The sequence below is a fragment of the Hippocampus zosterae genome, chromosome 8, assembly GCF_025434085.1.
Source record: "Hippocampus zosterae strain Florida chromosome 8, ASM2543408v3, whole genome shotgun sequence".
Classification (NCBI taxonomy): Eukaryota; Metazoa; Chordata; class Actinopteri; order Syngnathiformes; family Syngnathidae; genus Hippocampus; species Hippocampus zosterae.
Window position 1 is genome coordinate 21,535,959 of NC_067458.1, and position 26,331 is coordinate 21,562,289.

Consider the following 26,331-nt stretch of genomic DNA (forward strand, 5'->3'; position numbering starts at 1 on the left):
ACTACCTCACTGCAGACACATTTTGACAAAGCTGTCCGAACCACACGCGTTTAGTTGAACATGACGGTCCAGACTTCTTGTGTTGAAGAAAAGGTGTCAGAGGTGCAGCGATCTCACTCCGCACGTCCCGGTACTGCCTCTCCGCCTTAAAATCCCACTCGGCAGCTGAAAGTGAACCCCTCGTGTCGCCGCCTCGGACTTTTCCTTCAAAGTGACGGGCCGCGCATCAGGCCTGCCCGCGCCGAACAAAAGGTGGCAGGAGCGCCGCCCGTCCCGCCGCGGCCCGCCACTGCCCTTCTCCGCCTTAGATGCCCCCGTGCAGCGGAAAGCGACCCCTCTGGACTTAAGGCAACGTCTCCTGCCGCCGTCGCCGAGAGAAAGTGACAAAGAGCCCCGGCGGTTAGTTGGCCGATGTCATGAGTCGGAGTGACATTGCGGCGGGTCAGCAGTGGGTCGCCCATATTTTCCTTCCCCGCTCGCTTCCCCCAGGCAAGGAAATATGCTTAGACTAAAAACATGAGGGAGGTTCTGCGACTCTTGTCCAAACAATGGACTCTAATGACAACACTTTGGGGCCAGCGGCAGGACAAAATATCGGCGCGTAGCCGATCATTAACTCTACATACAGGCAGTGACAACTGCTTTCAGCGCGACAGGACGTGGATGTAACGTCTTCAATTTCCCACATAATTTCCCAAATAATTACTTGTGTTGGTCTCGTCTTGAGCGGCCCAGTGGGCAAGTGGTTAGCGCCTCGACTTCAGTGCAGGGGTCGTGGGTTCGATTCCAGCTCCGGCCTCCCTGTGTGGAGTTTGTATGTTCTCCCCGGGCCTGCGTGGGTTTTCTCCGGGTACTCGGGTTTCCTCCCGCATTCCAAAAACATGCACAGCAGGCCGATTGAACACTCGAAATTTTCCCGACGTGTGAGTGTGAGCGTGGATGGTTGTTCGTCTGTGCGTGCCCTGCGATTGGCTGCCAACTGGTTCTGGCTGTCCGAAGACGGCTGGGATAGGCTACCCCCCCCACCGCCCCCGCGACCCTTGTGAGGATAAAGCGCATCAGAAAATGGATGGATGGTCTCGTCTTGATAGCGGCTCTCCTCCCTTTGTCAATCATCTTTGTAAAAGCTCAATAAGCTAAAAATGCTTAGCATACCTGATTCATTCATTCATTCATTCATCTTCCTAACCGCTTGATCCTCACTAGGGTCGCGGGGGGTGCTGGAGCCTATCCCAGCTGTCTCCGGGCAGTAGGCGGGGGACACCCTGAATCGGTTGCCAGCCAATCGCAGGGCACACAGAGACGAACAACCATTCGCACTCACACTCACACCTAGGGACAATTTAGAGTGTTCAATCAGCCTGCCACGCATGTTTTTGGAATGTGGGAGGAAACCGGAGCACCCGGAGAAAACCCACGCAGGCCCGGGGAGAACATGCAAACTCCACACAGGGAGGCCGGAGCTGGAATCGAACCCGGTACCTCTGCACTGTGAAGCCGACGTGCTAACCACTGGACTACCAGGCCGCCTACCTGATTCATCACGGCCATATTTCGGGGCGCGGGAGGGGCCCTTTGGCGCTAAATAAGCTAATTACTCAAACGCTTGCTAATGCAATCTGACGCCGCCACGTGTGAAAACAAACGTTTGATGTAATTTGGGTTGGGATTTTCGTTCTCTCGTCTCGGTAGCGTCTTTCATCTCATTGTGAGTCATCGCTGTTGTAGCTAAATAGGCTAATGAGGCTGAGTTTAGCATGTCCAATCCATGTTTGGAGGGGGGGGAAGTATTTTTCTTGTCCCGCTAGCGTCTCTCTTCTCTTTGACTCATTGCTCTTCACTCTTGTTCAGCAGTCGCGTGGCAAAATGAGCTAACGAGGCTAACTTTAGCATGTCCAATCCATCGCCACGCTCAAGAAATCTTTGATGTTATTTTCGTGGAACCACATTTTTTTTATTTTTTTTTACGTTTGGCTAGCATCTCTTCTCTCTTTGTGAGTCATCATCGGGCGTCGGGCGCTCTTCTTCATTTCATCTCCTCAACTTCCTCCTCGTAAACGGCACAAGAGGTTTGTTTGTCAAGCTTCGTTAAGTCACCTTCCCCCCCCACCCCCACTTGTTTTTTTTTTTTTTTTAATTCGCCGAGGTGACTCATCCATTCGGCATTTCGTCCCGTCTTTCCTCCGGTCGCTCGCTCATTCGCTGGTCCCAGAGCAGTAAAGCAGGCACCGAGCAGACGCGGCACTGAATCAGCTCGGCAGTAAATTTAGCGGCGGCGAGTTCATCCTGCCAGGTCATAAATCGCGTGCAAAGCGCAGCCTGCCTCCCATCAACCCCGATCGGCCTCGCGGAAAACACGACGCGGAAAGCAAAGGAGGAAAAAAAAAAAACACTAGGTGTAAAATGTGTGTCAAAAGAGGAGAGATGAAGTTATTCGCCCAGTTTGGAAAGCTGCTGTGTTTTTATATGCGGGAAATCAGTGATGCAATCGGGAGCGGTTTTCGCATCACGGCGAGGAAAGAAAAAAGGTCTAGCGCAGATGTCGAGATGTTTAAATCGGAATAAGCACATGTAGGTGTCACGTCGCGTGCTCGCCAGCAGGTGGCGGGTTCTCCCGCCACCTGTTCGGCACACCTGCCCGTTATTTCGGGCTGATTACGTGCCTTTATTAGGCGACTCCGGCAGTCATCTCACTGCCGGAGAATTCCTTACCGTGCCATTGTTCGCTATTTGCTATTCTCGTCGTTCGACCATTTCTCGCTGCCCTATTGCCTTACGGCCCCAATTCTTCGCGTACTTCATATTGTCATCTAATTGTTTTCTCGGTAGTTCCTCGCCCTTTATCGTTTCGCGAGCGTTTTCGGTTATCTTCCATATTCTTTCCTGGTTCTTATTTGACCAGCGCTTTCTGTTACCGTTTTCCCTGTTCGGGCTCCTTTTGTCATTTATTAAAATCCCTTTGTTCACACAAGATCTTTTCGTTGTCTGCTTCTCCGGGGATCCACCTCGTCTTTTTTTTCTGTTGTGCACGAGGCGATTTCTCATCGCCTCGGGCTCAACGTGACAGAATTCTCCGGCCACCATGGATCCCGCAGACGCCGAAAAGATCTTGTCCGCTCTTGCTCGACAAGAGCGGCAAGTGAGTCAGCACCGCCAAGCCCTTACGGAACTCAACGGCGCGGTCTCCATGCTGGCTCATCGGTTCGATGATCTCGAACCTCGCCTTATTCGGGTGGAGGAACGAAGACCACCTTCCGGGCTTCGTCCTACCACCCCGGAGGCTCCCTCCTCGTACCCTCCTATGTCGAGGGAGCCCTCGCTTCCACACCCCCCTCGCTACGGGGGTGAACACGGGCAGTGTGGACACTTCCTACACAATTGCTCGCTAATATTTGACCAACAGCCGTCCGCCTACGCTACTGACGCCGCCAAGGTGGCCTATATCATGAGTCTCTTGACAGGTCCGGCGGCATCGTGGGCAATCGCGACCAGCGACGCAAAGCCGAATCTCCGCACCTCCTATCCGGATTTCGTGGCAGCCTTCCGTCGGGTGTTCCACCATCCCGTGCGGGGCAGAGAGGCGGAGGGGCGGCTGCTCGACCTGCAGCAGGGAAGGCGTTCGGTCGCTGACTACTCCATCGAGTTCCGGATCCTGGCCGCGCAGAGCGGTTACGACGATCGGGCCCTGTGTGGACTGTTTCGCCGTGGCCTGAACTCATTACTCAAGGACGAGCTGGCGACCCGCGACCACAGCACCGATTTGGAGGAGCTGATCGACCTCGCCCTCCTTATGGACAATCGCCTGAGGGAGCGAGGCCGGGAGCGTGGAGGTGATCGGTATCCGTCCCGCCGCACCACGTACCGTGAGGAACATCGTGGGTTCGGTGATCACCCCCGGGACGAGCCGATGCAGCTGGGCGGCAAGGACGGTGGTGCGGAGGAAGAAAGGCGCCGTCATCGCGACCGTGCTACAACTAGCGGCGACCAACCATCCCCCCGCGCCGCAACCAGCCATCCGGGATCGTCCTTCCACGCTCCTCCCGAGTACTGTGAGTCACGGCCCCGCGCGTCGCCCCCCGAGTCTAGGCGAGTCGATAAGCGACCAGGACATCCTAATAGACTCGAGCTCGAGGCGGAGGTATTCGGCGAGTCCCGGTCAAGACGGGTTCGGGCCCTGGTGGATTCGGGAGCCGATGATTGTTTAATGGACACTAATCTCGCGTCCGAACTGGGGTGCTTTTTAGAGGAGTTGGTTGTGGCGAAGCGGGTGCGTGATCTGGATGGGCGCCTCCTGGCGGTGGTAACGCATCGAACGGAGCCGTTAAAGCTTTCATTATCCGGGAATCATATTGAGCATCGTCGTTTTTATGTTATGCGGTCCCGGAACGCCCCGATCATCCTCGGTTTACCCTGGCTCCAGACGCATAACCCGGTGATCTCATGGGCGCGCCCCGCTATCGATAGCTGGAGCCCTTATTGTTACCAGCACTGCCTGCGGTCAGCCGTCGGGAGGCACGAACGCGTCACGCCCCCCGAGGAGATCTGCCTTGACGGAGTGCCGGAGTGCTATCGGGATCTTGGGGAGGTCTTTAGCGAGGATCGCGCGCGCTCCTTGCCCCCACACCGCCCCTACGATTGCGCGATAGACCTGCAGGCGGGCGCTCCGTTGCCAACCTCGCGTCTGTATCAGGTATCCCATCCCGAGCGTGAGGCGTTAACGGAGTATATTAACAGCTCGCTCGCTGCAGGTCTCATCAGACCATCACGCTCACCGTTAGGGGCGGGTTTCTTCTTCGTAGGGAAGAAGGATAAGTCCCTACGACCCTGCGTAGACTATCGTGGACTAAATGAAATTACAATTAAAAATAGATACCCGCTACCCTTGTTGGACTCCGCCTTCGCCCCATTGCAATCAGCCACCATCTTCTCAAAATTAGACTTACGCAGCGCGTACCACTTGGTTCGCATCCGAGAGGGCGACGAGTGGAAAACCGCGTTTAAGACCCCCCTGGGCCATTTCGAATATCTCGTCATGCCTTTTGGCCTCACAAACGCACCTGCCGTCTTCCAGAACCTCATTAATGACGTGCTCCGGGACATGATCAACATCTTCTGTTTTGTTTATCTTGACGACATTTTAATTTTTTCTCGTTCTCTGCATGAGCACCAGCAACATGTTCGGCTGGTGCTACAACGTTTGCTCGAGAACCGGCTCTTCGTCAAGGCAGAAAAGTGTGAGTTCCATGTTCCCGTCATCTCCTTCCTGGGGTTCATTATAGAACAGGGCAAGCTACGGGCGGACCCCATTAAGACGCGTGCGGTCACTGAATGGCCGGTTCCGTCCAACCGTAAGGAGCTGCAGCGCTTCTTGGGGTTCGCCAACTTCTATAGGCGTTTCATCCGTGGTTACAGCCAGATGGCGCTTCCCCTAACCCGCCTTACCTCGGTCAAAATCCCTTTTAAGTGGGACCCTGCCGCGGATGCGGCGTTCGCGCGTCTTAAGGCGGCGTTCACTAGTCCCCCGGTGTTGCAACATCCTGACCCTGACCGCCCTTTCGTCGTAGAGGTGGACGCCTCGGATTCAGGGGTGGGTGCGGTGCTGTCCCAACGCTCCCCAGTCGACCAGAAGCTGCACCCCTGCGCCTTCTTCTCCCGTCGACTCAGTGCCGCCGAGTCGAACTACGACGTGGGCAACCGGGAACTGTTGGCTGTGGTCACCGCATTACAGGAGTGGCGGCACTGGCTCGAGGGGGCTAAGGAACCGTTTACCGTATACACGGACCATAAGAACCTCGCCTACCTCCGCTCCGCGAAGAGACTTAACGCCCGTCAGGCCCGGTGGGCCCTCTTCCTCACCAGGTTCGACTTCGTTCTCACCTACTCCCCCGGTTCCAAGAACACTAAGCCTGACGCCCTTTCCCGGCTCCACGAACCTGCGGGGAGGGACCGTTCCCCGGAGACCATCCTCCCGACCCAGTGCATAGTGGGGGCCGTCCAGTGGGAGATTGAGCAGCGGATCCTGTCCGCCCTGGTGGGGGTGCAGGTGCCGGCGGGGTGCCCAGCAGGGAAGCTGTTCGTGCCTCCTGCCCTCCGTTCGGAGGTCCTGCAGTGGGGACACGCATCCAAGGTGGCGTGTCATCCCGGGGTGAACCGGACTGTGCAGCTCGTCGCCCAGCGTTTCTGGTGGCCGGAGCTCCGCCGCGACACGACGGAGTTCGTCAAGGCCTGCACCTCCTGCGCCTGCGGCAAGTCGTCGCATCAGCCCCCGGCGGGACTGCTCCAACCGCTGCCCATTCCTCCTCGCCCGTGGTCTCACATCGCGGTGGACTTCGTCACGGGTCTACCGCCTTCCCGGGGCCGGACGGTCGTGCTCACGATCGTGGACCGCTTCTCCAAGGCCGCTCACTTTGTGCCCTTGTCCAGGTTGCCGTCGGCGCTGGAGACCGCCAACCTCCTCATCCAGCACGTCTTCCGTCTCCACGGCATTCCGGCGGACATCGTATCGGATCGGGGGCCCCAGTTTGTGTCCCGCGTCTGGAAGCGGTTCTGCCGGTCCCTCGGAGCTACGGCCAGCCTGACCTCGGGATACCACCCTCAGTCCAATGGGCAGGCTGAGCGCGCCAACCAGGATCTGGGGGCGGCCCTCCGCTGTGTCTGTCTCCACCGTCCGGCATCCTGGGCCGACCACCTGCCCTGGGTGGAATACGCCCACAACACTCTCGTCTCCTCCGCTACAGGCAGGTCGCCGTTCATGACGGCCTACGGCTACCAGCCACCGCTGTTCCCGTCCCAGGAGGGGCTGGTGGAGGTCCCTTCCGTGCAGCGCCACCTTAAGCGGGCCCATCACGTGTGGAGGGAGGCCCGGGCTGCGTTGTCCCGCACGGCGTCCCGGAACCAGCGGATCGCTGATCGTCGTCGGCGCCCGGCGCCCTCATATGCGGTGGGAGAGAAGGTGTGGCTGGCTACGAGGGATCTTCGCCTGGCCGGCTCGTCTGCCAAACTGGGGCCCCGATTCGCTGGCCCGTTCGAGGTCGAGGCCGTCATCAGCCCCGTCGCGGTCAGGCTCCGGCTGCCGGCCTCCATGAAGGTCCACCCCGTGTTCCACGTCTCCCTGCTCAAGCCTGTGTCTTCCAGCGCCTTGGCGCCCCCTCCCGCTCCGCCGCCGCCCCCGCGGGTGGTCGACGGGGACCCGGTGTACACGGTTCGTGCCATCCTGGACTCTCGGCGCAGGGGCAAGGGCTTCCAGTACCTGGTCGACTGGGAGGGCTACGGGCCGGAGGAGCGGCAATGGGTGCCTCGCTCCTGGATCCTTGACCCGTCCCTTCTGCGCGACTTCCACGCTGCTCATCCGTCCAAACCGGGTAGTCCGCCGGGAGGCGTCCGTTGAGGGGGGGGTACTGTCACGTCGCGTGCTCGCCAGCAGGTGGCGGGTTCTCCCGCCACCTGTTCGGCACACCTGCCCGTTATTTCGGGCTGATTACGTGCCTTTATTAGGCGACTCCGGCAGTCATCTCACTGCCGGAGAATTCCTTACCGTGCCATTGTTCGCTATTTGCTATTCTCGTCGTTCGACCATTTCTCGCTGCCCTATTGCCTTACGGCCCCAATTCTTCGCGTACTTCATATTGTCATCTAATTGTTTTCTCGGTAGTTCCTCGCCCTTTATCGTTTCGCGAGCGTTTTCGGTTATCTTCCATATTCTTTCCTGGTTCTTATTTGACCAGCGCTTTCTGTTACCGTTTTCCCTGTTCGGGCTCCTTTTGTCATTTATTAAAATCCCTTTGTTCACACAAGATCTTTTCGTTGTCTGCTTCTCCGGGGATCCACCTCGTCTTTTTTTTCTGTTGTGCACGAGGCGATTTCTCATCGCCTCGGGCTCAACGTGACAGTAGGCAACCAAAGTTGGCATTTCAGGATGCCGTCATGTGTCAATCATTCGAGTAAGCGCCGATTTGGAGGTGTGAGGAACTTGGAATGTCAGGGTTTCGTTTATTCATTTTTAATCTTCGTCTTTTTGGGTCAGGAAGGAATTTGTTTTAAAATTATATTTTTAAAAATTATTTTCTGTCCAAAATTTTATTTTAAATAATACAATCAAGTCCAATTTGACCTGAAGAGACACTTTATTTATATGCATTTACATGAGAATTAATGTCATTTTTTGGGGGGGGGGGGGGGGTTGTAATTTTTAAATAATGTGTATCGTCCCAAAAAATAATTACATCTTTTGCGTAATATCTCACTGACTAGGCAATGTTTTGTTATGGCTATTATTTATTGAAATATAGACTGTATTTTATATTTGCTGTTTAAATTAATCATTTAAATCGAAATCGAGTGTTTTTTGTATTCTTTTGAATGATATGTATAATAATAAAATTTATTAAAATAAAGATACATAGCTTTGGGTAAAAATCAGGTTGCACAATCACAAAGACGTGTTGCTTTCATAACAAATGTCGCGTGAATGGCAAAATTACAGCAGTGGCCAATCATTTCCAGGCAGTTCTCATTGGAGCCTCTTACCTGTCAATCATTCCAGCAACACCGAGTCAAAAAGCAAAAGCGGGCCTCTTCTCCGTGTTTTTAATGCGAGTATTTTACTGCAGGAAATTGGTGATGCAAGTTTTAACGCGTTATGCAATCGCCAGCGGTTTTAACATCACAGCGGCAGTGAGGGGAGAAGAGGGGAAAAAAAAAAGAGGAGGAGAAAGGGAGCGAGCTTGAATGTCGCGACGTATGAATCACGGAGGAGTCGAGCAATAATTCCAAACATTTGGCGTGCGGGTGCAGCAGCGTCTCGCACGGAACAACACTGAATTAGGTTTATTTTGGTAACAATATTAGACAGCCTCATTAAGATGCCGTCATTATGTCCAACTACATTTATTTTTAGGCTGCTTCTCACGGAGCACACAAATGAGCCATGAAACGGCCCACGGTGCGGACATTTCTTCACCCCTCACTCGTCTTTCAATGTGGAGAATGGTGATATATAAAATTTATTTGTTATTATTATGACTAGTCGCAATACAAAATGTCATTTTATCGTCACTCGATGAATCGGCCGGGCGATATAATTGTGTTGTAGGCGACCAAAATCAACTATTTTTTGCAACATGTAATTAACACAGTATGACGCTGGTGTCAAACCCAAGGCCCGGGGGCCAGATCTGGCCCGCCGCATCATTTGATGTAGCCCGCGAAAGCAAATCAAACATGTCAACTTTCACGATGCTTGCTAAAATCTGAACTGAATTTTCAAATTTTCATTTGTAATAAAGAAGCATGATACTGTCAGCATTTTCATATTGCCAAACCCCTCATGACAGGAATTTAAACAATAGGTGAATAAACCGTGACTTCTTGATATGGTTTTAGTCATAACGGCCCTCCAAGGGAAACTGTAACTAAACTCAAGCCCTCAACAAAAAATAGTTTTACACCCCTGCAGTATGACATAAGAAAAAAAATCTAAATAACAATTGTAATTGTAAATAAAAGTACACTACAAGGCCCCGTTGCTAACCAAAACAGCAGCATGTACAGAAGTCCCTCAACAGACCCCTTCCGTCATTATCTTGAAACAGTTCCAAGTTGACTCGAAGCGCGCGCGGCCTCGTCGGGCCCGAGTGCCACCAGAACACATGCTTGTGCCATTTTAACTCCCCGCTTACACGCTGTGTTTTGCCAACACGGCTCCTCGCGTCCGCCAAAAGCTGTCAGACGTCGTTTAGCGTCCGGGCCCAGTCTCGGCGGACACTACGGCTTTCGCAGGAAGTAGTGGGGGAGTGCAAGGAGTGGCGCTGGGTCGGGGGTGGGGATGGGGGTTTCTCCATACAATTGACTTAAAGTGTGCGTCTGCGTGTGTGACCTACATTCACTTTACTGCCGAGACGTTTGTTTAGCCTTGTGGGCAAACACGCATTTGAGAGAGGAGAGGCGCATACAGTCAGTCAGTATGCTTCAATACTTCAGCGCCACTGCTGCGGTGCACGTATGGTGCCCTCTAGTGGCGGAGGGCATACGGCGCCGTGCAACAGAGGCCGTGCCAGGTCTCAGCGGCGAAGCAAAGGGTTGTCAACAGATGGCTCGTGGGCCCGATAGTGGACCCCGATGTTCATGGATTGTGGTCATCAAGGGAGGGAAAAAAATATCTTAGGGCTTTTATTTTGAAAATGATCTTAATCTTGAAAGGCAAGGACCAGTAAAGGAAATGGTTTGAAAATTTAAGTCCTAACATCACACTCAGAAACAAAAATCACTTTATTTTGGATGACAGGGATTGAAAAACAAACATTTTAAACAACTGATTTTAGTGTAGCAAATCCTTAAATCTATAAATCAATGACCAAAACATTTAGCATTTGTTGGTGCTAGCATTTGAAAATTGAATGATTTCAAAATAAAACTACCAGTATTTTTTTTATTATTTTGAAAATTGAGAACCAGAAACAACTCTTGCCAGTATTAGATTTCCAACTGAATGACTTGTGACCCCCCCACCCCCAAAAATCCCAACATCAACCCTACATTGTTTGTTTTGTTTAAAATAAATTGATGCATTCCATCAAAAAAGAAACAACTCAGGAACCGCTGCTTCAACGTGTTGTCTGTCTGCAAAGCATCATCGGCTAGGGGGGGATGATGACCGAAGGTGAGGTTGTCAGCATCACAGATTTTTTTTTCTTTTTTGGGGGTGCGTGAGGTGGAGAGTTTCGAGTACTGTTCTCATTACGCCGGGCCGCAGGAAGTGAAATCACATGCTCCAGTTAAGCTAAACAAGGGTAAGGTATTCATTCCCACAAGAAGAGAGCCAAGAGGCAGGGAAGGATGCGGATCAAGTACCGTTCTAACGTTAAAGATGTATCCCCCCCCCCCCCCCCCCCCCCCCCCCACCGATGTGCATTGGTGCCTGCGAGGTAAATAAAGCTGGCAGGCTCGCGGCATCCAGCTCATTAAAAAGCTTTTTTATCCATTTCCAACAAGCGCGCGGCGAGACTGCGGCGTGGACATTGTTTACACACAAACGCCGCCCGGGGAGTCGTGTTGATTTCTACGAGCGTCTCGCTTTTCATGAACTCCTTCAGCCACTCCAGGAAGAGTGTTCGAGCCACGCGGCCGCAATGCCGCCGGTCCAAAACATGAAAGTCTGGCATCTGGCATATTGCGGGGCCCCAGGATGGCGTGACCGCAATCCCCAATCCCGCACTAGAAATAACATCCGGCCGCCAGGTGTACCCAATTTGGCAAAAATTCAAAGCTTTGTAACGCACTGAAATACATTTTTTTTTCGACATGTAATTGAATGTGGAAAAATAGCACTCTTAATATTGTACTTCATAAAATCAAACGGTAATGACATGACAATGTGAAGAATTCAACCATTTTAGTCGCATTTTTTGCTTTGATTCAATGGCCGTTGTGCGGGTCCGGACACCCTACGGAGGAAACTCATTTCAGCCACTTGTATCTGGGATCTCGTTCTTTAGGTCACGACCCTTAACCCGGCTTGAAGAAGCCAACAGCCCCACATCATCTGCAAAAAACAGATATACAATGCTAACTAATTCACAAAATTAATTAGTTGTGTCGATAAACCCCAGCAAAAGTTTGACAAATGAATTGAATTTGTGTTTTGTTGTACTGTGTTGCTTCTGCATTGAGATCTTCAGTACATTCGGGTTAACTCAAAGATCGTGTCCTCAATGTTTCGGTGACCTGACATACTAGCCTACGACCCCCGCGTGAGCTACGCCGGGGTGCTGATTAGCACGCAGACGTAGAATGTCAGCGCACACGCCGGCGACCGCCCCGCGTGGTTTGCCTCGCCCCGGCGCTCGGGGCTCGACAGCGCGTGACTCTGCGCCGTGTTGGCCACACACCCACGACCGTGTTTGGAAACACTGAGGCGACGGGCGGGGGGCGGGGGGATGGCAAATTTTGAAGGCAACTGAAGCATGTGCGCTTTAGCCTGCCCGAGCGCGCAAAACGGCTACGGCGGAGAACAGATCCAGGAAAAAGGGAAGGCTGTGGTACTTGTATCATCTTTCCACCAAAAAACGTTTTATTTAATTGTGTTTTTTTTAATTCATTCATTCATCTTTCGAACCACTTTATCCTTGTTTTTTTAATTCCGCAAAATATCTGGCAGAATAAAATTCGGATAACCGATTAATCAGACCATTTAAAAAATATATATCATTCATTCATTCATCTTCCAAGCCGCTTGATCCTCACTAGGGTCGCGGGGGGTGCTGGAGCCTATCCCAGCCGTCTCCAGGCAGTAGGCGGGGGACACCCTGAATCGGTTGCCAGCCAATCACAGGGCACACGTAGACAAACAACCATCCACGCTCACACTCACACCTAGGGACAATGTAGAGTGTTCAATCAGCCTGCCATGCATATTTTTGGAATGTGGGAGGAAACCGGAGCACCCGGAGAAAACCCACGCAGGCCCGGGGAGAACATGCAAACTCCACACAGGGAGGCCGGAGCTGGAATCGAACCCGGTACCTCTGCACTGTGAAGCCCACGTGCTAACCACTGGACTACCGGGCCGACCAAATATATATAATAAATAAAATAATTTTTTTGGTCCCCCTAATGATTAAAACAATAAAGATATGAATAACTGAATGGTCAATTTATAAAGGGCGTGTCTTGGTCCCTAACCACCACAAATTGTTGAGTGACTGCCGGCGAATAACAAAAGCGAAGGAGATTCCGCCGAAGCGACAGAAGCGATTCAACCCCGCTGCCACACTTCCCCCAAAACACACACACACACACACACACACACACACATACACACACACGTCCGCCGCTGCCTTCGCCACGGGCCGCCTGCCCAAGCATCCTGGCGGGAGAAAGCCTGCAGTCATCACAAAGTGGAAATATTTACCACCACTCTCGCACTCCACTGTGGCTCTGAGGGCATCCGCAGCCTTGCCAGGCAATGTGAGGACACACCATCGCAAAAAAAAAAAAACAACCTTCACCAGATTCGTGGCCTAAAATATCGAGGAGCATTTGGGCGAATCACTGACTTCATTTGAGGAGCAACTTTCTCATTCTTAGGAGCAATTCTCCTTCACCCAAGCACTTAATTCCACTGTTAAACGGTTACGTGCCAATCTTGCGTTAGCTTAGCAATTAGCGTGGCTTTTCCCACTTCTGTTGGTTTACTACTCGTCATTTTAAAATTCTCGAACAACCCATTTCTGGCTCTTGGATAGCAAGGCGAAAATCCCCAAGGGTTTTTGGCGGGGGTTTTTTTCACGCAAAAAGCCAAGCCTGGACTTATGTGTATACGTGTGTGTTTGCAGAACACACTGGAGACGTGCAGCATGTGTAGCAAGCCCATCATGGAGCGCATCTTGAGGGCCACGGGCAAGGCCTACCACCCTCACTGCTTTACCTGCGTGGTCTGCAAGCGCAGTCTGGACGGCGTGCCCTTCACTGTCGACGCCTCCAACCACATCCACTGCATACACGACTTCCACAAGTGAGGACGCCACACCAAACGAGGACCATTGCAATAATAGTAGTGGTGTTAGTAGTAATATAATTAACAAACATTAAAAAAGTAGCAATGCCTTTTGTTGTTTGTGTTCTTGTGGCTGAGCAGGAAGTTTGCGCCCCGCTGCTGCGTGTGTTCTGAACCCATCATGCCCGCTCCCGGTCAGGAGGAGACGGTTCGCATCGTGGCTCTGGACAGAGACTTCCACGTCCACTGTTACCGCTGTGAAGTACGTACAACTACTTCTTAATACGGACTCACCTCACCAACGCTAACTGCAACTCCGAAAACATTCTACATTTTTTTCTCATTTTTTTTCATTGATTAGCCTAGCTTGGCATGAATCTTAAGCTAAGATGTGATAGCATGCTAACATTGTCTGTGTTTTGGGGACAGGACTGCGGCTCTCTGCTGTCTGAGGGTGACAACCAGGGCTGTTACCCTCTGGATGGACACGTCCTGTGCAAGAACTGTAACACGGGACGTATCCAAGCGCTCTCCGCCAAGGCCACCACTGACCTCTGAACGGGCAACCAATATTTTTTCCGGCTCTTTACGTGGTCGCCTAGCTCTTCTTCCTTCCTTCTACTTGCTAGCATACATGCTTTTCCTCGCGCGCTTGGATAAATGCAATTAGAATCGCTGTATAATACAGTTAGCCTAGCTTAGCATAAAGATGGCTAACTGCTAAATAAATTAAAATGAACAATGACTATATTTGAACATAGATTACTAAAAACTGAAATGACAAAATGACACAAAACGTATTTAGCAGTAAAATCTATTTTGATTCCCAACAGCACGCTTGCAGATTTTTAGCATTTGTCACCATTGTACCAACGCTATCATTAGCCAGAGCATAAAAAAAAAAAAACTGCCATAGTCTTGACTCCAAAGTTTACGACAAACCAAGATCGTGATGAAATCTACAATTAGCCAGCAGATTCTTAACATTTCCCACGTTTGGTGATGAGCTAGGCTAATCAGTATTGTCGCCTACTTTCGGAGCATTTTCAAAGCTACAGATATCATATTTTAGCATGTAGATTGGATAACGTTAGATTATGACTGTGCGACCAAACATGCCACATTTATGCTAAACTAGACTAATCAGCAAAAAGCCATCAACATTTTTGCCATTTGTGACCATTCCAACATTTTCTTTATCATTTTTACTGATCAAAATCATGCTAAAATTCGACTAACAAAGCCTCGCGTTTTAGCCTTTGTGCCTCTTCATGAACTATCATTTCTCCTATGCAGAAAAAAATATGCAACTTTCTCTTTGTTTACGTGTTATCAGAAACTTTGCCACTTACTTGGCTAATGTCAGTCGCATGGACACTTTATCAACATTTTTATGGGTTAAGGATTTTTTTTTTAAACATGTACAGAGCATACCATCCTCATTGCTATCTTTCTAACACCATCGGTACACCACCGCCTAACGCTACTACCAGTATTTCACTCGACTCATCGTTTCCCGTCTTTATACTAAGCAAAGCTAATAAGCAGACGATTCATTCTTTCGTCATGATAGAAGCTACAAGTAGCCTAACTTAGCATGAAGGCAGCTTACTGAGAGTGCTGTAGTTTGATTTGAAAAATGTAAGTGACACTTGCAGATTTATGCCACCATTATACTAAGCTAGGCTATTTGGCAACTAGCTGCAGACATTTCAAGCTTAGGACAAGCTAACAGAATGCATTTTTGAAGCTGCAGTTAGTGTAGCTTAGCATAAAGACAGCTAACTCGGGGAGCGTTGTAGTTTGACGACCAAGTGTACGACAACCCCATCCTTACCGTTTCTCGCCGCTGTGCTCAGCAAGGCATGCCCAAGACATGCAGTGGACATTTTCTTCGATCATAATAGATGCTAAAGTTATCCTAGCAGGGAAAAAAAACATGTATCTAAGAGAGAATTGTAGTTTTGGGGATTCTTATTTTTTTATTTCCAAGTGTACGACACACTCCCAGATTTTCATAATTTCCTGCCATTTATGCTAAGCTAGTCCAAACATATGACGTAGCACTAAATGGTTCGCACATAATGAACGACGTAACGCGATTATTTTTTAAAATGTTAATGTTTTTTAATGGTGTTGTGTTGTTAGCTTGCTTTCTTTTTGTTTGAAAAAAAAAAGTGCCTTTGCCCCTTTGTGACCAAAGTAAACAAAAAAGATGGCTTGCTGACACGCAACCACACTGTGGTGTTTGATTTTGTTTGCTTTTTTTCCCCCTTCATAATAATAAAAAATGCAAAAGCATCTATTCTCTTTGTTGTTGTTGGTCATTAGGATGTTAGCTTTTTCAAACAAGATCAGTTAGCATATTAGCTGTTCTTCTGTTAAGGGGTTTTTTTTTCTTTCACTTTGCTTGTCTCCTTTAGGTGTGCTAACCTTATCAGCTACATCTTTCTTATCCTATTAGTTAAACTGGTCTTAAGTTAGCTTTATCGGCAGGGCCTATTTCATAGGTGAGCTTGTCTCATGTCGGTATGTTAGCATTTTTTGAAGCGTGTTTGCCTTATCAGTGCTTCATTAACAAGTTAGCTTTTACCTGGTCATAGTTAGGATATGGTCTTCTGTTAGCTACTTTTGTCAATGTTTTTTTTTTTTTTTTTTAGGCTTTTTCTTCCAAATCTATTGAGTAATATAGAGTCATTCCGTGTTTCTATCTGTGTTTTAGTTGCTGTTGCCGTGCCAGCACGACTGGAGATTTCCTGGTCATCTTTTTTCCCCCCATGTTCCTTGGCTCCTTCAGGCCAAAAAGCGCTGAGCTCGTTGTTCATGCGTTCGCGTGCGGTGCTTAAGTCGCCGGCGGCTCTCTGCTCGCTTTAGTGCGCATAAATCTGTTGTTTACAAACAAATTGATGAGTGATGCGCCCCCTGGCCAACACGGTGCACACTCTCCCTATCCCTCCTCCATACTGTCCCCTCTTTTGCATAAATATCCCGCCGTGACTCCACTGTCTCTCTTTCTCTGCTGGCTCTTTATCCCCCCTCCTGCTTAAATGTTTTCTAGTACGCTGAATTATTCCGCAGGAAGCAGTGAATAGGTACAGCGGGGTAAAAGGTGGATGAAAGAGGGAGAAAGGGGCTACATTCGAACGAAAGGGGGGATGAAACAGGAGGTCTCAGGGGTTGAAGAGTGGTGACGAGAAACTGTGAGCCTGTTTGCAAACTTTAACAAACCTTGACAAAAAAATAAACAAAACATTTGCTACATGCTCGCAAACCGTCGCCACGAAGTGAGAAACGGGCTTTAGTTAGCATTGTGGGCTGGTCTTCGGTGAGATCACATTTACCACTTTGATCTTTTATCCTGAAAGCACATTAGCTTTTTAGCTAGGACTTGGCATGTTAGCTTGTGTCCTATCAGCATCATACTTTCTTCAATACGTTTTTAGTTAGCATCCTTATTTTTTATTTGGCCTTTGTTAGTCCAGGCTTGGCAATTGAGAACTTTTTTTTTTTTTTTTACAAGTAGCTCAGTGGCCACCAATCAGAATGTTTTTGGGGTACAAGTGGTAAATGTGGGTGTACACACTTAAGTTGATTTGCGAAATAAATATTCACGTCACTCATTTTCACTATATTACTGATAAATGGGCTGAAGTGTGGATGCAGAGGTCTGTCAGCAACAAAAATATTCAAGAATCTTTTTTTTTTTTAATTGGCATATTTAGTGATCACAGTCACGAGTTGATGAAAAATTTACTTGCATTGTCTCAAATTTTAGGGGCAAATTGCCACCATTAAGGGGGAGTCTGGATTACTGTCATAGCTCCCTTGGCATTCGCACTACACTCTCAGGAGGTGCGGAATTTTATTCCCTCTGGATGCGCATGTTGTTTGAAGCTTTTCAGAGATGAGAGAGTGGAGCAAGATTGAAATTTCCTTTGACCAGTACGAGTGTGCCGGGGATCAAAGATGTCGCGATGGCAGCATGCATGACATCACTTAAGGTTGCTGCTAGCTGAGTTTGAGAGCAAAGAAGCGACTGCAATTTACAAACCGCCACAAGTTCGTCCACTAGCGAACTTTTACATTGAACTTTTACTGTTCAATCGCAGACTATTAGCCGCTATGTTTTGGCAATTGTGTTAGCATCAGAGGTAGCGTTCTCTTTTAGCTTTGTAACGTTACCCTTTTTGTCTCTCCCTGTGACTCGTGTAGCAGAAAAGTGAGTATTTGTGTGACATGTTGTCAAGGAAACTAGCATGCTGTGTTCTGTGATGTTCTTCAAACATATTAGCCACTCTATTAGCTCGATTATTAAACTGCTTAGGAGATGGCGCATTAGACGTTGTTTAGTCAAGTGTAAGCGCTGTGACAAGCTGTCAAGGAAACTGTTCCAGTCATTCCGGTATCGTCTTCGTCTTTCTTAACAGTTACGCACGAAAAGGTTGAAAAGTGAAAGTCTGTGTTTCTCTTTCTTTTCTTAGCCCCGAGGTCGCAAGGTGCCGCCTCAAAAGACCTCCTTAAATCATGAGAACCGCGTTACCTTTCCGTAGCGCTCCCGCCCGTAAGTCACTAAAGTCGGAAGACTTATCCCAGATCCTCACGACGCTCCCGCCATGAATATCAAGCAGATGCCGCTCACTGCGCTAGCACTACTGAAGCGCTACGAGGATCACACTCGGTGAGAGTGCGGCAGGCCAGACAAAGGTCAGCTCGATAAATGATTCTTACGCCAAAAGTATGTAGTTCGATTTATAATAGCTACTACTTTAGATGCCTTGTTTTCCCCTAGCTTGCCCGCTAAATTAGCCAGCATTTGATCTACTCTGTATAGCCGCTATTGCAGCTCCATTTTTACACACTTCACGTCAGATTTGGATTCCTCGTTGAATTCACCTTTCCCAACAATTCAATTTAAAGTTTGATATTTTGTGTTGTGTCGTCACTATCAACAAGTTCAGCAAATTTCATTCAAATCAAAATCCGCTCGGTTTTGGCATCGCTACCTCGATATTAGCCTGTATGCTAAGTACTATTTTAGCTGTTACCCTATCACCACTTCCGTTAGCAGGGTATTAGCATTAACTCCATTTCTTGCGAGTGTCTGTCATTAGTATCATTTCTCCACGTGACAATAAGTCATGATGAAAAGTTTCTCGATTTTCATTCAGATTCACTGGTATCAACTGTATTAATGATAATTGGGTTGAACTCCAGCTGCAAGGTTCGATGTGTTCAATGTAAACATGTGCGCACTCAAGTCAATGAGTCTATTAGTGGTGTGTATATATTAATACAACTCTCAGCATGAATAACAATTTTCTCCACATGACATTTAATTAAATGTTCTTGTCCTTAACGTGTCCTGGTAAATTTCATGAGTGCAAAGCTATTGAAATAGATGTTTTATTTCTTGATATTAACAAAAAAGGTTTATTTTTTTAACTCTCTTGACGGACAATTATTTGTGAGTGCAGCTACAATTATTTTAATTTTTTTTTAATCCTTTGGACACACAACAAAGACCAGAGCGATGAATTATTCACAGCAAATGTCCCCCAACGCTCTTTTGCTAACTCATCCAAGCCGAAAAACACCCAAACTCGCACAACTTTTTTTAGCTCTTATCCACACGGGGGAAGAAGCGTTGCGCATATCAGTCAAAATAACACAATAACTTCAATGTCATAATTAGTCATCTCTATTTTGATTCAATTCTCTCAAATAACTTTGAGATAGCAGTAAAATTATATAAATTTTGTTATTTCAACTGTAAGGGACCAAATCAATCAATCAATTAAACACTTTTATTTGCAGTTGATTTCAGCAGCATAAAATGATTTATCAAAAAATATTTAAATCAAATCAATTTATGAACCAATTATTTTGATTTAATTTAGTATATTACACCATATCGTGTGAAAAAATGTATAATTTAGCTTGAAAAATATACTAAATAATGTCATATTTACATTTTTAAAAATGATGTATATATTTTTTTAACTATTAAAAAACGATCAATGTATGTGTTTAATTAAATTAATCAAAGCAGCGGAACACACCAAAAAATTTGTCAATCCCGCTTTTTTCCCCCCCAATGCATTCTCAGTGTTTTGGAACCACGAGATGAAGTTGTGCCACTGCTGTTTGACTTAATTCTACAATTTGTCCATTCACTTTCTGAGGTGATAAATACCTAAATGTCACTTAATGTATTCCTTCCAAAATAAATAAATTAAATTAAATAAACTGTTCCCCCTGCTCCTCATGTCGTCTCACCCTGGCTGAGGTCTCATTTTATCCCCGGTTGATTTATGCGGACTGTTTTTTGTCGGGGATCAAGCGGCTGTGATTAAGGGGATTTGGGAGGAGAGGAAGTGTGTGTGTGTGCGCGTGTGTGTGTGCGCGTGTGTGTGTGTGTTTGCGTTGGGGGGGATTTGCTGGATTAGCAGTGCGAGGTTCGCGAGTGTGTATGTGCACGCGCGTATGTTAACAGCTGAATGGCACAGGTTGTGTGTACTATCATTGACTTTAGTCTGTGCACTGGATTAACGCAACATCAGCTACTGTCACGTCGGGAACAAATGTTTTATCATCGGCATGCTGCACAAGCGGAGAAATTGATTTTTTAAATTTTTTTTTTAAAGTTAAAAATATTTAGCATGTCATCCATTTTTCAATTTGCATCTAATGTCTTGAGCAACCCCCCCCCCCCCCCACCTCCTCAAATGACTGTATGTATATATGGCATCCCTGGCCGAGTGATGAAAAGCCGCTCCAGATGACGGGAAGTGCTCCCACACTCGCCTCGTAAGGTGTACGAGGGAGAAACATGAGTCAGGCGAAAAGCAGCGAGCATTTTCGAGACATACGAAGCGGATTTCATGTGTTGTGTAAACAATGAAAATTGACACAAAGTGTTATGGAACCATGTAAAAACTTCAGGAAGGCATTTTAGTGTAGTGTGGAGTCGGTGTAACGTATTCAGGAATTTATGGGGGGGAAAAAAGGTGAGGTGTGTAGGAAAGAAGAAATAGGAAACGCTCAGGAGGAATGAAAAGAAGACAGGAAGTGCCTGGCAACATCACGAAAGCTAATCCAAAGCAAACAGGAAGTGAACAGGTGCAACGTGAAGCTGACAGGAAGTGCTTAGGAGGAAAGTAAAACCTGCAAATTGAGATTTTGAGCAATCTAACGCGCACAGGAAATGCTTAACAGCAACAAGAAACACACGACCTACTTTGGAGCTATGTTTATTTGAAGAAACTGGTTGAAAACTAGCATTTATGCTAAGTCCGGCCCATTTACACTGTTCATTCTTGTGTTGATTAATGTGCACTTTCCCAATGAAATTAAGAAATAGAAAAATAAAATAAGAGCTAAACAGCCAGAAAGTTCTTAGAAGCAGTGGCTGATTCTTCAATTGGCTTTGATGTTTGTTCTTAAGAGGTTGTTCTTGTCTGCTAGCTTAAAGCTAGGATGCATCGGTTAGTTACTTGTGAAGACTGGGAAAATATCCCAAGATGCATTTCGCTTCTAAATGACTGAGTTGTGAAGAACAGGACATTGACCACTTGGTATCAAGCTCTGCGTTAAACTTGTTATCCTTGATTAAACGCCCCCCCCCCCCCCAGCTCTCCTCAACTCATCCCCTCTTAAAGTTTAATTACCCCTCCGTGTTTTTAGCATTAGCCTCCTCGCGTGTTTTTTGCTCTGTGCCGCTCGTCAATGATTCACGACCTACACGCTGGAAGTCGTTTTGCAGATGTTGTGCTGTGGTTGGGCTTTTTGCATCGCACGCTTACAATCGCACAACACACACACACACGCACACACACACACACACACACACACACACATATCGATGCACGCGCGTAGCGCCGGCGGGAGCTTAAATTGTGGGTTAGTCTCGGATTTACATCTCGGAATGTTGCACCTAGGGCGGGAAAAATGTGAGTGATACCCGCTTGCATTTGAAGAAATCGTTAAGAATTAAAAGCGTAAAGGACGACTGCGAGCTGGCACGGAAAGAAAAAAAGGCAGAGCACAGTCACGTGTTGTTGCGTGTAGTTGTCAGCTCTCTTAGGTGGAAGCCTTTGACTTGACACGGGAGAACGACGAGGCCAGAAATTGTCCGTCCTTGTTCCCAGAAAACGTTGATGGAAGCAGGCAGGAAGTGCTTGGAAATAACGTGACGTGAGCAAGAAGTACTTAATAGGAGCACAAAACAGACGGCTGCATCGCAATATGAAGAACGCAAGCCTCTTTGTAAATTGGAACGGCCGTGTACTCGTTAACCCCCCCACGACTCTGATGTATTTACGTGGTGGTAGCACGGAATGCATCTTGTTTTGTTTTCCGAGGCTAGCCGATGCATTCTTGGTTTAAGCTAGCAGACATCCAGATACTCTGCGTTCTTGGTTTAAATATACTTTCGGCTGGGCCAGCGCTTCCTCGGCCTGCGACTTTCGCAAGATCACAAGAATTGACCAAAAAAAAATTGTAGAAACAGCTACTTCCGGGAAGTGCTTAGGAGCAACATGAAGCAGACAGGAAGTGTGATGAGCGGGAACTTGACACCGACAGAAACAATGTGAGACAAAATGGAAGACCGGACATAAAGGAGTAATGATGTCACGGGTGTCAATCACGTCAAAACAGGATCGTGTGCATTGTTTGTTTTTGGTGATGTGTTTGAGTTTGTGTATGAGCATCAGCCCCCCCCCCCCCCACACACAATCAGGCGGCCAAGCCAGATAGAGATAATGGATGATGAGTAGATGGATGAAAAGGATGACGAGTGGATGGATGAATAGAATGATGGGTGGATGGCATTCAGAGAGCTCTCAAGCCGCACGCACGTTTTTTTTTTTTTTTTTTACCTCGGCGCGTCTTGCCAGCCATCTGCTCTGACGTTGAAATAAAAGCTCACTCGGGGAAGCTGCAGCAGACAGCGTAGACTTGTAGTTAGGTTTTAATGTTGTTTTTTCTTCGTTCGGTTTGTTTCAATTGGTTTTTATTAGTTTTTGTGTGGCGGCCCGGTAGTCCAGTGGTTAGCGCGTCGGCTTCACAGTGCAGAGGTACCGGGTTCGATTCCAGCTCCGGCCTCCCTGTGCGGAGTTTGCATGTTCTCCCCGGGCCTGCGTGGGTTTTCTCCGGGTGCTCCGGTTTCCTCCCACATTCCAAAAAAATTATGCATGGCAGGCTGATTGAACACTCTAAATTGTCCCTAGGTGTGAGTGTGAGCGTGGATGGTTGTTCGTTTATGTGTGCCCTGTGATTGGCTGGCAACCGATTCAGGGTGTCCCCCGCCTACTGCCCGAAGACAGCTGGGATAGGCTCCAGCACCCCCCGCGACCCTAGTGAGGATTAAGCGGTTCGGAAAATGGATGGATGGATAGTTTTTGTGTGTCTTGAGTTCAAAGGGGGGGGGGGTTTCCTGGCTACTGTTACTTTGTTGATGACCCCCCCTCGGATGAGGCCAAGTGTCAATCAGAGGAAATATGAAGAAGACGATTCAACTTCCTGTGCGCGAAACCGTCGGCACGTGCGCGACTAGCCTGCAAATTGACTTCCTGTCTTTCACCGCTCACTTCCTTTCAGCCTCTCTAATCAGCCACTCCTCACAAAAGGTCATTGGCGTGCGTTAAGTGGAGTGTCCTGCTCTTATCTGCCTCATTCATAAGAGTTCATTTTGCCAACAATGTTATCACGGCCCGTCTGTCTGCTCATAATTGGCTTTTTTTAAAATGCTTTTCACACTAAAAAGACGAGTAAAAAAAAAAAAAAAAAGAAATGACACTTCCCATGATTTTTGTGTGTGTGTGTGTTGGGGGGTAAGGGGGGGGCGGGGCACAGCCCTCCAAAAAGATGCCGACGCGTCGTTATTGTTCTGCTGTTTATATCTATTTACGGTGCTTAATACAATGATTCCCAGGCGCGACCTACTTAAGCGCAGCCTTTGGCAATCAGCTACAAAGTTAACGTGTGTGTGTGTGCGTGTGTGCGTGCGTGTGTGTAGGTGGAGGTTCAGAGGCCGCCTGTTTGTCTTCATTTAAGCAATGTTCTGTTGCCATAGGAGCGATGCTTCCTTTCTCTTCCCCAGCCTCAAATTGCAGAACTTGTCGTTCATTGATGAGAAGGCGTCGAGATGGGTAGCGGTAGCAGTGAGGTTGTCCGGGTTTTTTTTTTTTTCATTTATTTTCAGCTCTTCAACTCCTTTTGTTCTCTGTTATGATTATTTTTTAAATCATATTTGTGATTAGGTTTATTTCTATCGCACAAGGTAATGGAACAATGGGATTTTGGTTGAATCGATTTTATTGGAATGAGTGGAAATGTCCAGCCCCCCCCCCCAAAAAAAAACCCCAGCACAAATGTCGTTTTTTTTAAAAGAAAAAATTATGTTTATCATTGGACTTAGCGGCCCGGTGCTCTAGTGGTTAGCGCGATGACCTCACAGTGCAAAGGTCGTGTGTTCGATCCCGGGTCCGGCCTCCCTGTGTGGAGTTTGCATGTTCTCCCCGTGCCTGCGTGGGTTTTGTGGGGGTCCGTCGGTATGAGCGTGAGCATGGATGGTTGTTCGTCTCTGTGTGCCCTGCGATTGGCTGGCAACCGGTTCAGGGTGTCCCCCGAGACCGCTGGAATAGGCTCCGGCATGCCTCGTTGACCCGTGTGAGGATAAAGCTGATCAGAAAATCACATCGTAATGACATCATGAAACAGAATCTTAAGACAAACGCTGCTATTTTTACTTTTTTTTTTTTTTTGCTTCAATTCAACAGACATTGTGTTGCTCCTTCTGTTGCGCCCTTCACTGCTATCATACAGGGCTTCTACCTCAGATCATTACTCTCAAATCAAAGGGAAAAAAAAAAATAATTACCAAATGACAGAATACTCTTAAGCATTAGAGTTAAAAAAACAACAACAAAACTCCCCACCACGCCAATGGCAATGGAGAGGTGTCGCAGCATTATTTTAGTGATGGGTCCTCGCCGGTGAGTCATAATGTGCGCCACTTTGCACAATAGAAATAAACAGAACGTCTGGAAATAATCCACAGAGTCAACAAGGTCTACTTGCACAGTCTGCTGTGATCTCTCTTTTTGCACAATAACACTCAGCCCAATTGAAAAAGTGGGTCAGCCGAGCTATTCTCAGTAGCCCCCTCCAAACAAGCTACGCTAACATGAGTGAATCAACACCAAGGTGGAAATGAACTTTTTGGGTTTGTTTTTTTTTAAATCCAAATGCTCGCTTCACTTCGGCAAGGCAAGAATGTTTTTTTTTTCTTTTGGACATTTTCAAGCAAGTCTTCGCTCATTTCCTCGCCTCGCTACCGCAAATTAACTTTCATTGCCCCCCCACCCCTCACCCTCCCATAAAAGAGACGAGCTGAAAGGGGAATGCTGGGAAGTGACACTGTGGGTGTATCAGAGGCATTATCATTCTCACGCGCCCGCACAAAGCAAAAATGTGTCGAGTCAAGCAAAAAGAAGCGGTAATTATGACGTATACATGACATGCATGCATGACTGAGCATGCCTGAGTTGTTATATCAATTATTAATAAACGGCGAGGGGAACGCTTGCTTTATGTACACTTGACTGTGGATGCCGTGAACTTTTTTATTTTTATTTTTTATTACTCTGCTGGATTATTTGTAGCCGTTCGACTCATTTCTATTGTGCATGGTGGTAGTTATCACGAGGAACTACTGAGATGCGCGATTGTATTAAGTGTTCGACACGGTATGCCGCAAGGGATGTCTGCAAGAAGTCTAGAAATAATCCACAGAGTAAAAATAAATGGTGGCTCGGTAGTCCAGTGGTTAGCACGTCGGCTTCACAGTGCAGAGGTACCGGGTTCGATTCCAGCTCTGGCCTCCCTGTGTGGAGTTTGCATGTTCTCCCCGGGCCTGCGTGGGTTTTCTCCGGGTGCTCCGGTTTCCTCCCACATTCCAAAAACATGCGTGGCAGGCTGATTGAACACTCTAAATTGTCCCTAGGTGTGAGTGTGAGCGTGGATGGTTGTTCGTCTATGTGTGCCCTGCGATTGGCTGGCAACCGATTCAGGGTGTCCCCCGCCTACTGCCCGGAGACGGCTGGGATGGGCTCCAGCACCCCCCGCGACCCTCGTGAGGATCAAGCGGTACGGAAGATGAATGAATGAATGAATATTTTCATCAAAGTCATTTGCACAAGCAAACTTTTTTGTTGTTGTTGTCCAATCTTTCATTTAGTAGTTTCTGTGTTTACACAGAAAAGAAAATATTCTGTGAGCCTTGAAAGATGAGGCCAAATGCACCAATTTGGCTGGCACTCAATCGGATCTCTTTTTGGAAAATGGCTCGCATTGAAAAAAAATATTTTTTTGAGTTAAAAAAAAAAGTTGCTCTCCCCCCCTCCCCCAACACTATATTTATAATGGGCATGTGGATAATGGATTTTCGCCATTTGTCATTTTCTTATTTTTTAAAAATGTCTGTTTTTCGGTTGCGGCTGAACCTGAAACAAATTTGAGCTACAAGTGCGCGCACAGAACGGATTCAATATTGCAATGGCACCGGTGTATATAAAATTAATGCTATCACGACTTCTGTTGCCAATCATTCATGACAACCATTACCTTGTATAATAGAAATCCGCACAATAACTAGAAATTTTCCCCAAATCAAAAAAAAAAAAAACCTCACACAAGTGGAATTTAGATTTTTATTTTTTTTCACCCTGTTAACGATGACGGGGGAGCAATCAGGCTGGATACATCACACACACGAGGCTGTGTGCGCTGGCTCGGCAGAGCAGAAAGTGATTTGGAGGCCGAGCAGAAAATGCACT

At 47.7% G+C, this 26,331-nt stretch overlaps 2 protein-coding genes across 7 annotated transcripts in view; one reads left to right on the top strand and one right to left on the bottom strand.

The window, feature by feature from the left end:
* lpp (LIM domain containing preferred translocation partner in lipoma) overlaps window positions 1–15,797 on the top strand; it is a 98,476-nt gene extending 82,679 nt beyond the window's left edge. For all 6 annotated transcript variants that reach the window (XM_052073068.1, XM_052073072.1, XM_052073070.1 and 3 more), the window contains exons 9-11: window positions 13,332–13,510; window positions 13,634–13,754; window positions 13,922–15,797. In XM_052073068.1, coding sequence (XP_051929028.1) covers window positions 13,332–13,510; window positions 13,634–13,754; window positions 13,922–14,050 — 429 coding nt within the window. In that variant the 3' untranslated portion in view covers window positions 14,051–15,797. The remainder of the gene's footprint in view (window positions 1–13,331; window positions 13,511–13,633; window positions 13,755–13,921) is intronic.
* The window catches only part of zbtb11 (zinc finger and BTB domain containing 11), a 253,182-nt gene that overhangs the window by 146,825 nt on the left and 80,026 nt on the right, over window positions 1–26,331 (bottom strand). The gene's annotated exons all lie outside the window — the stretch shown is intronic.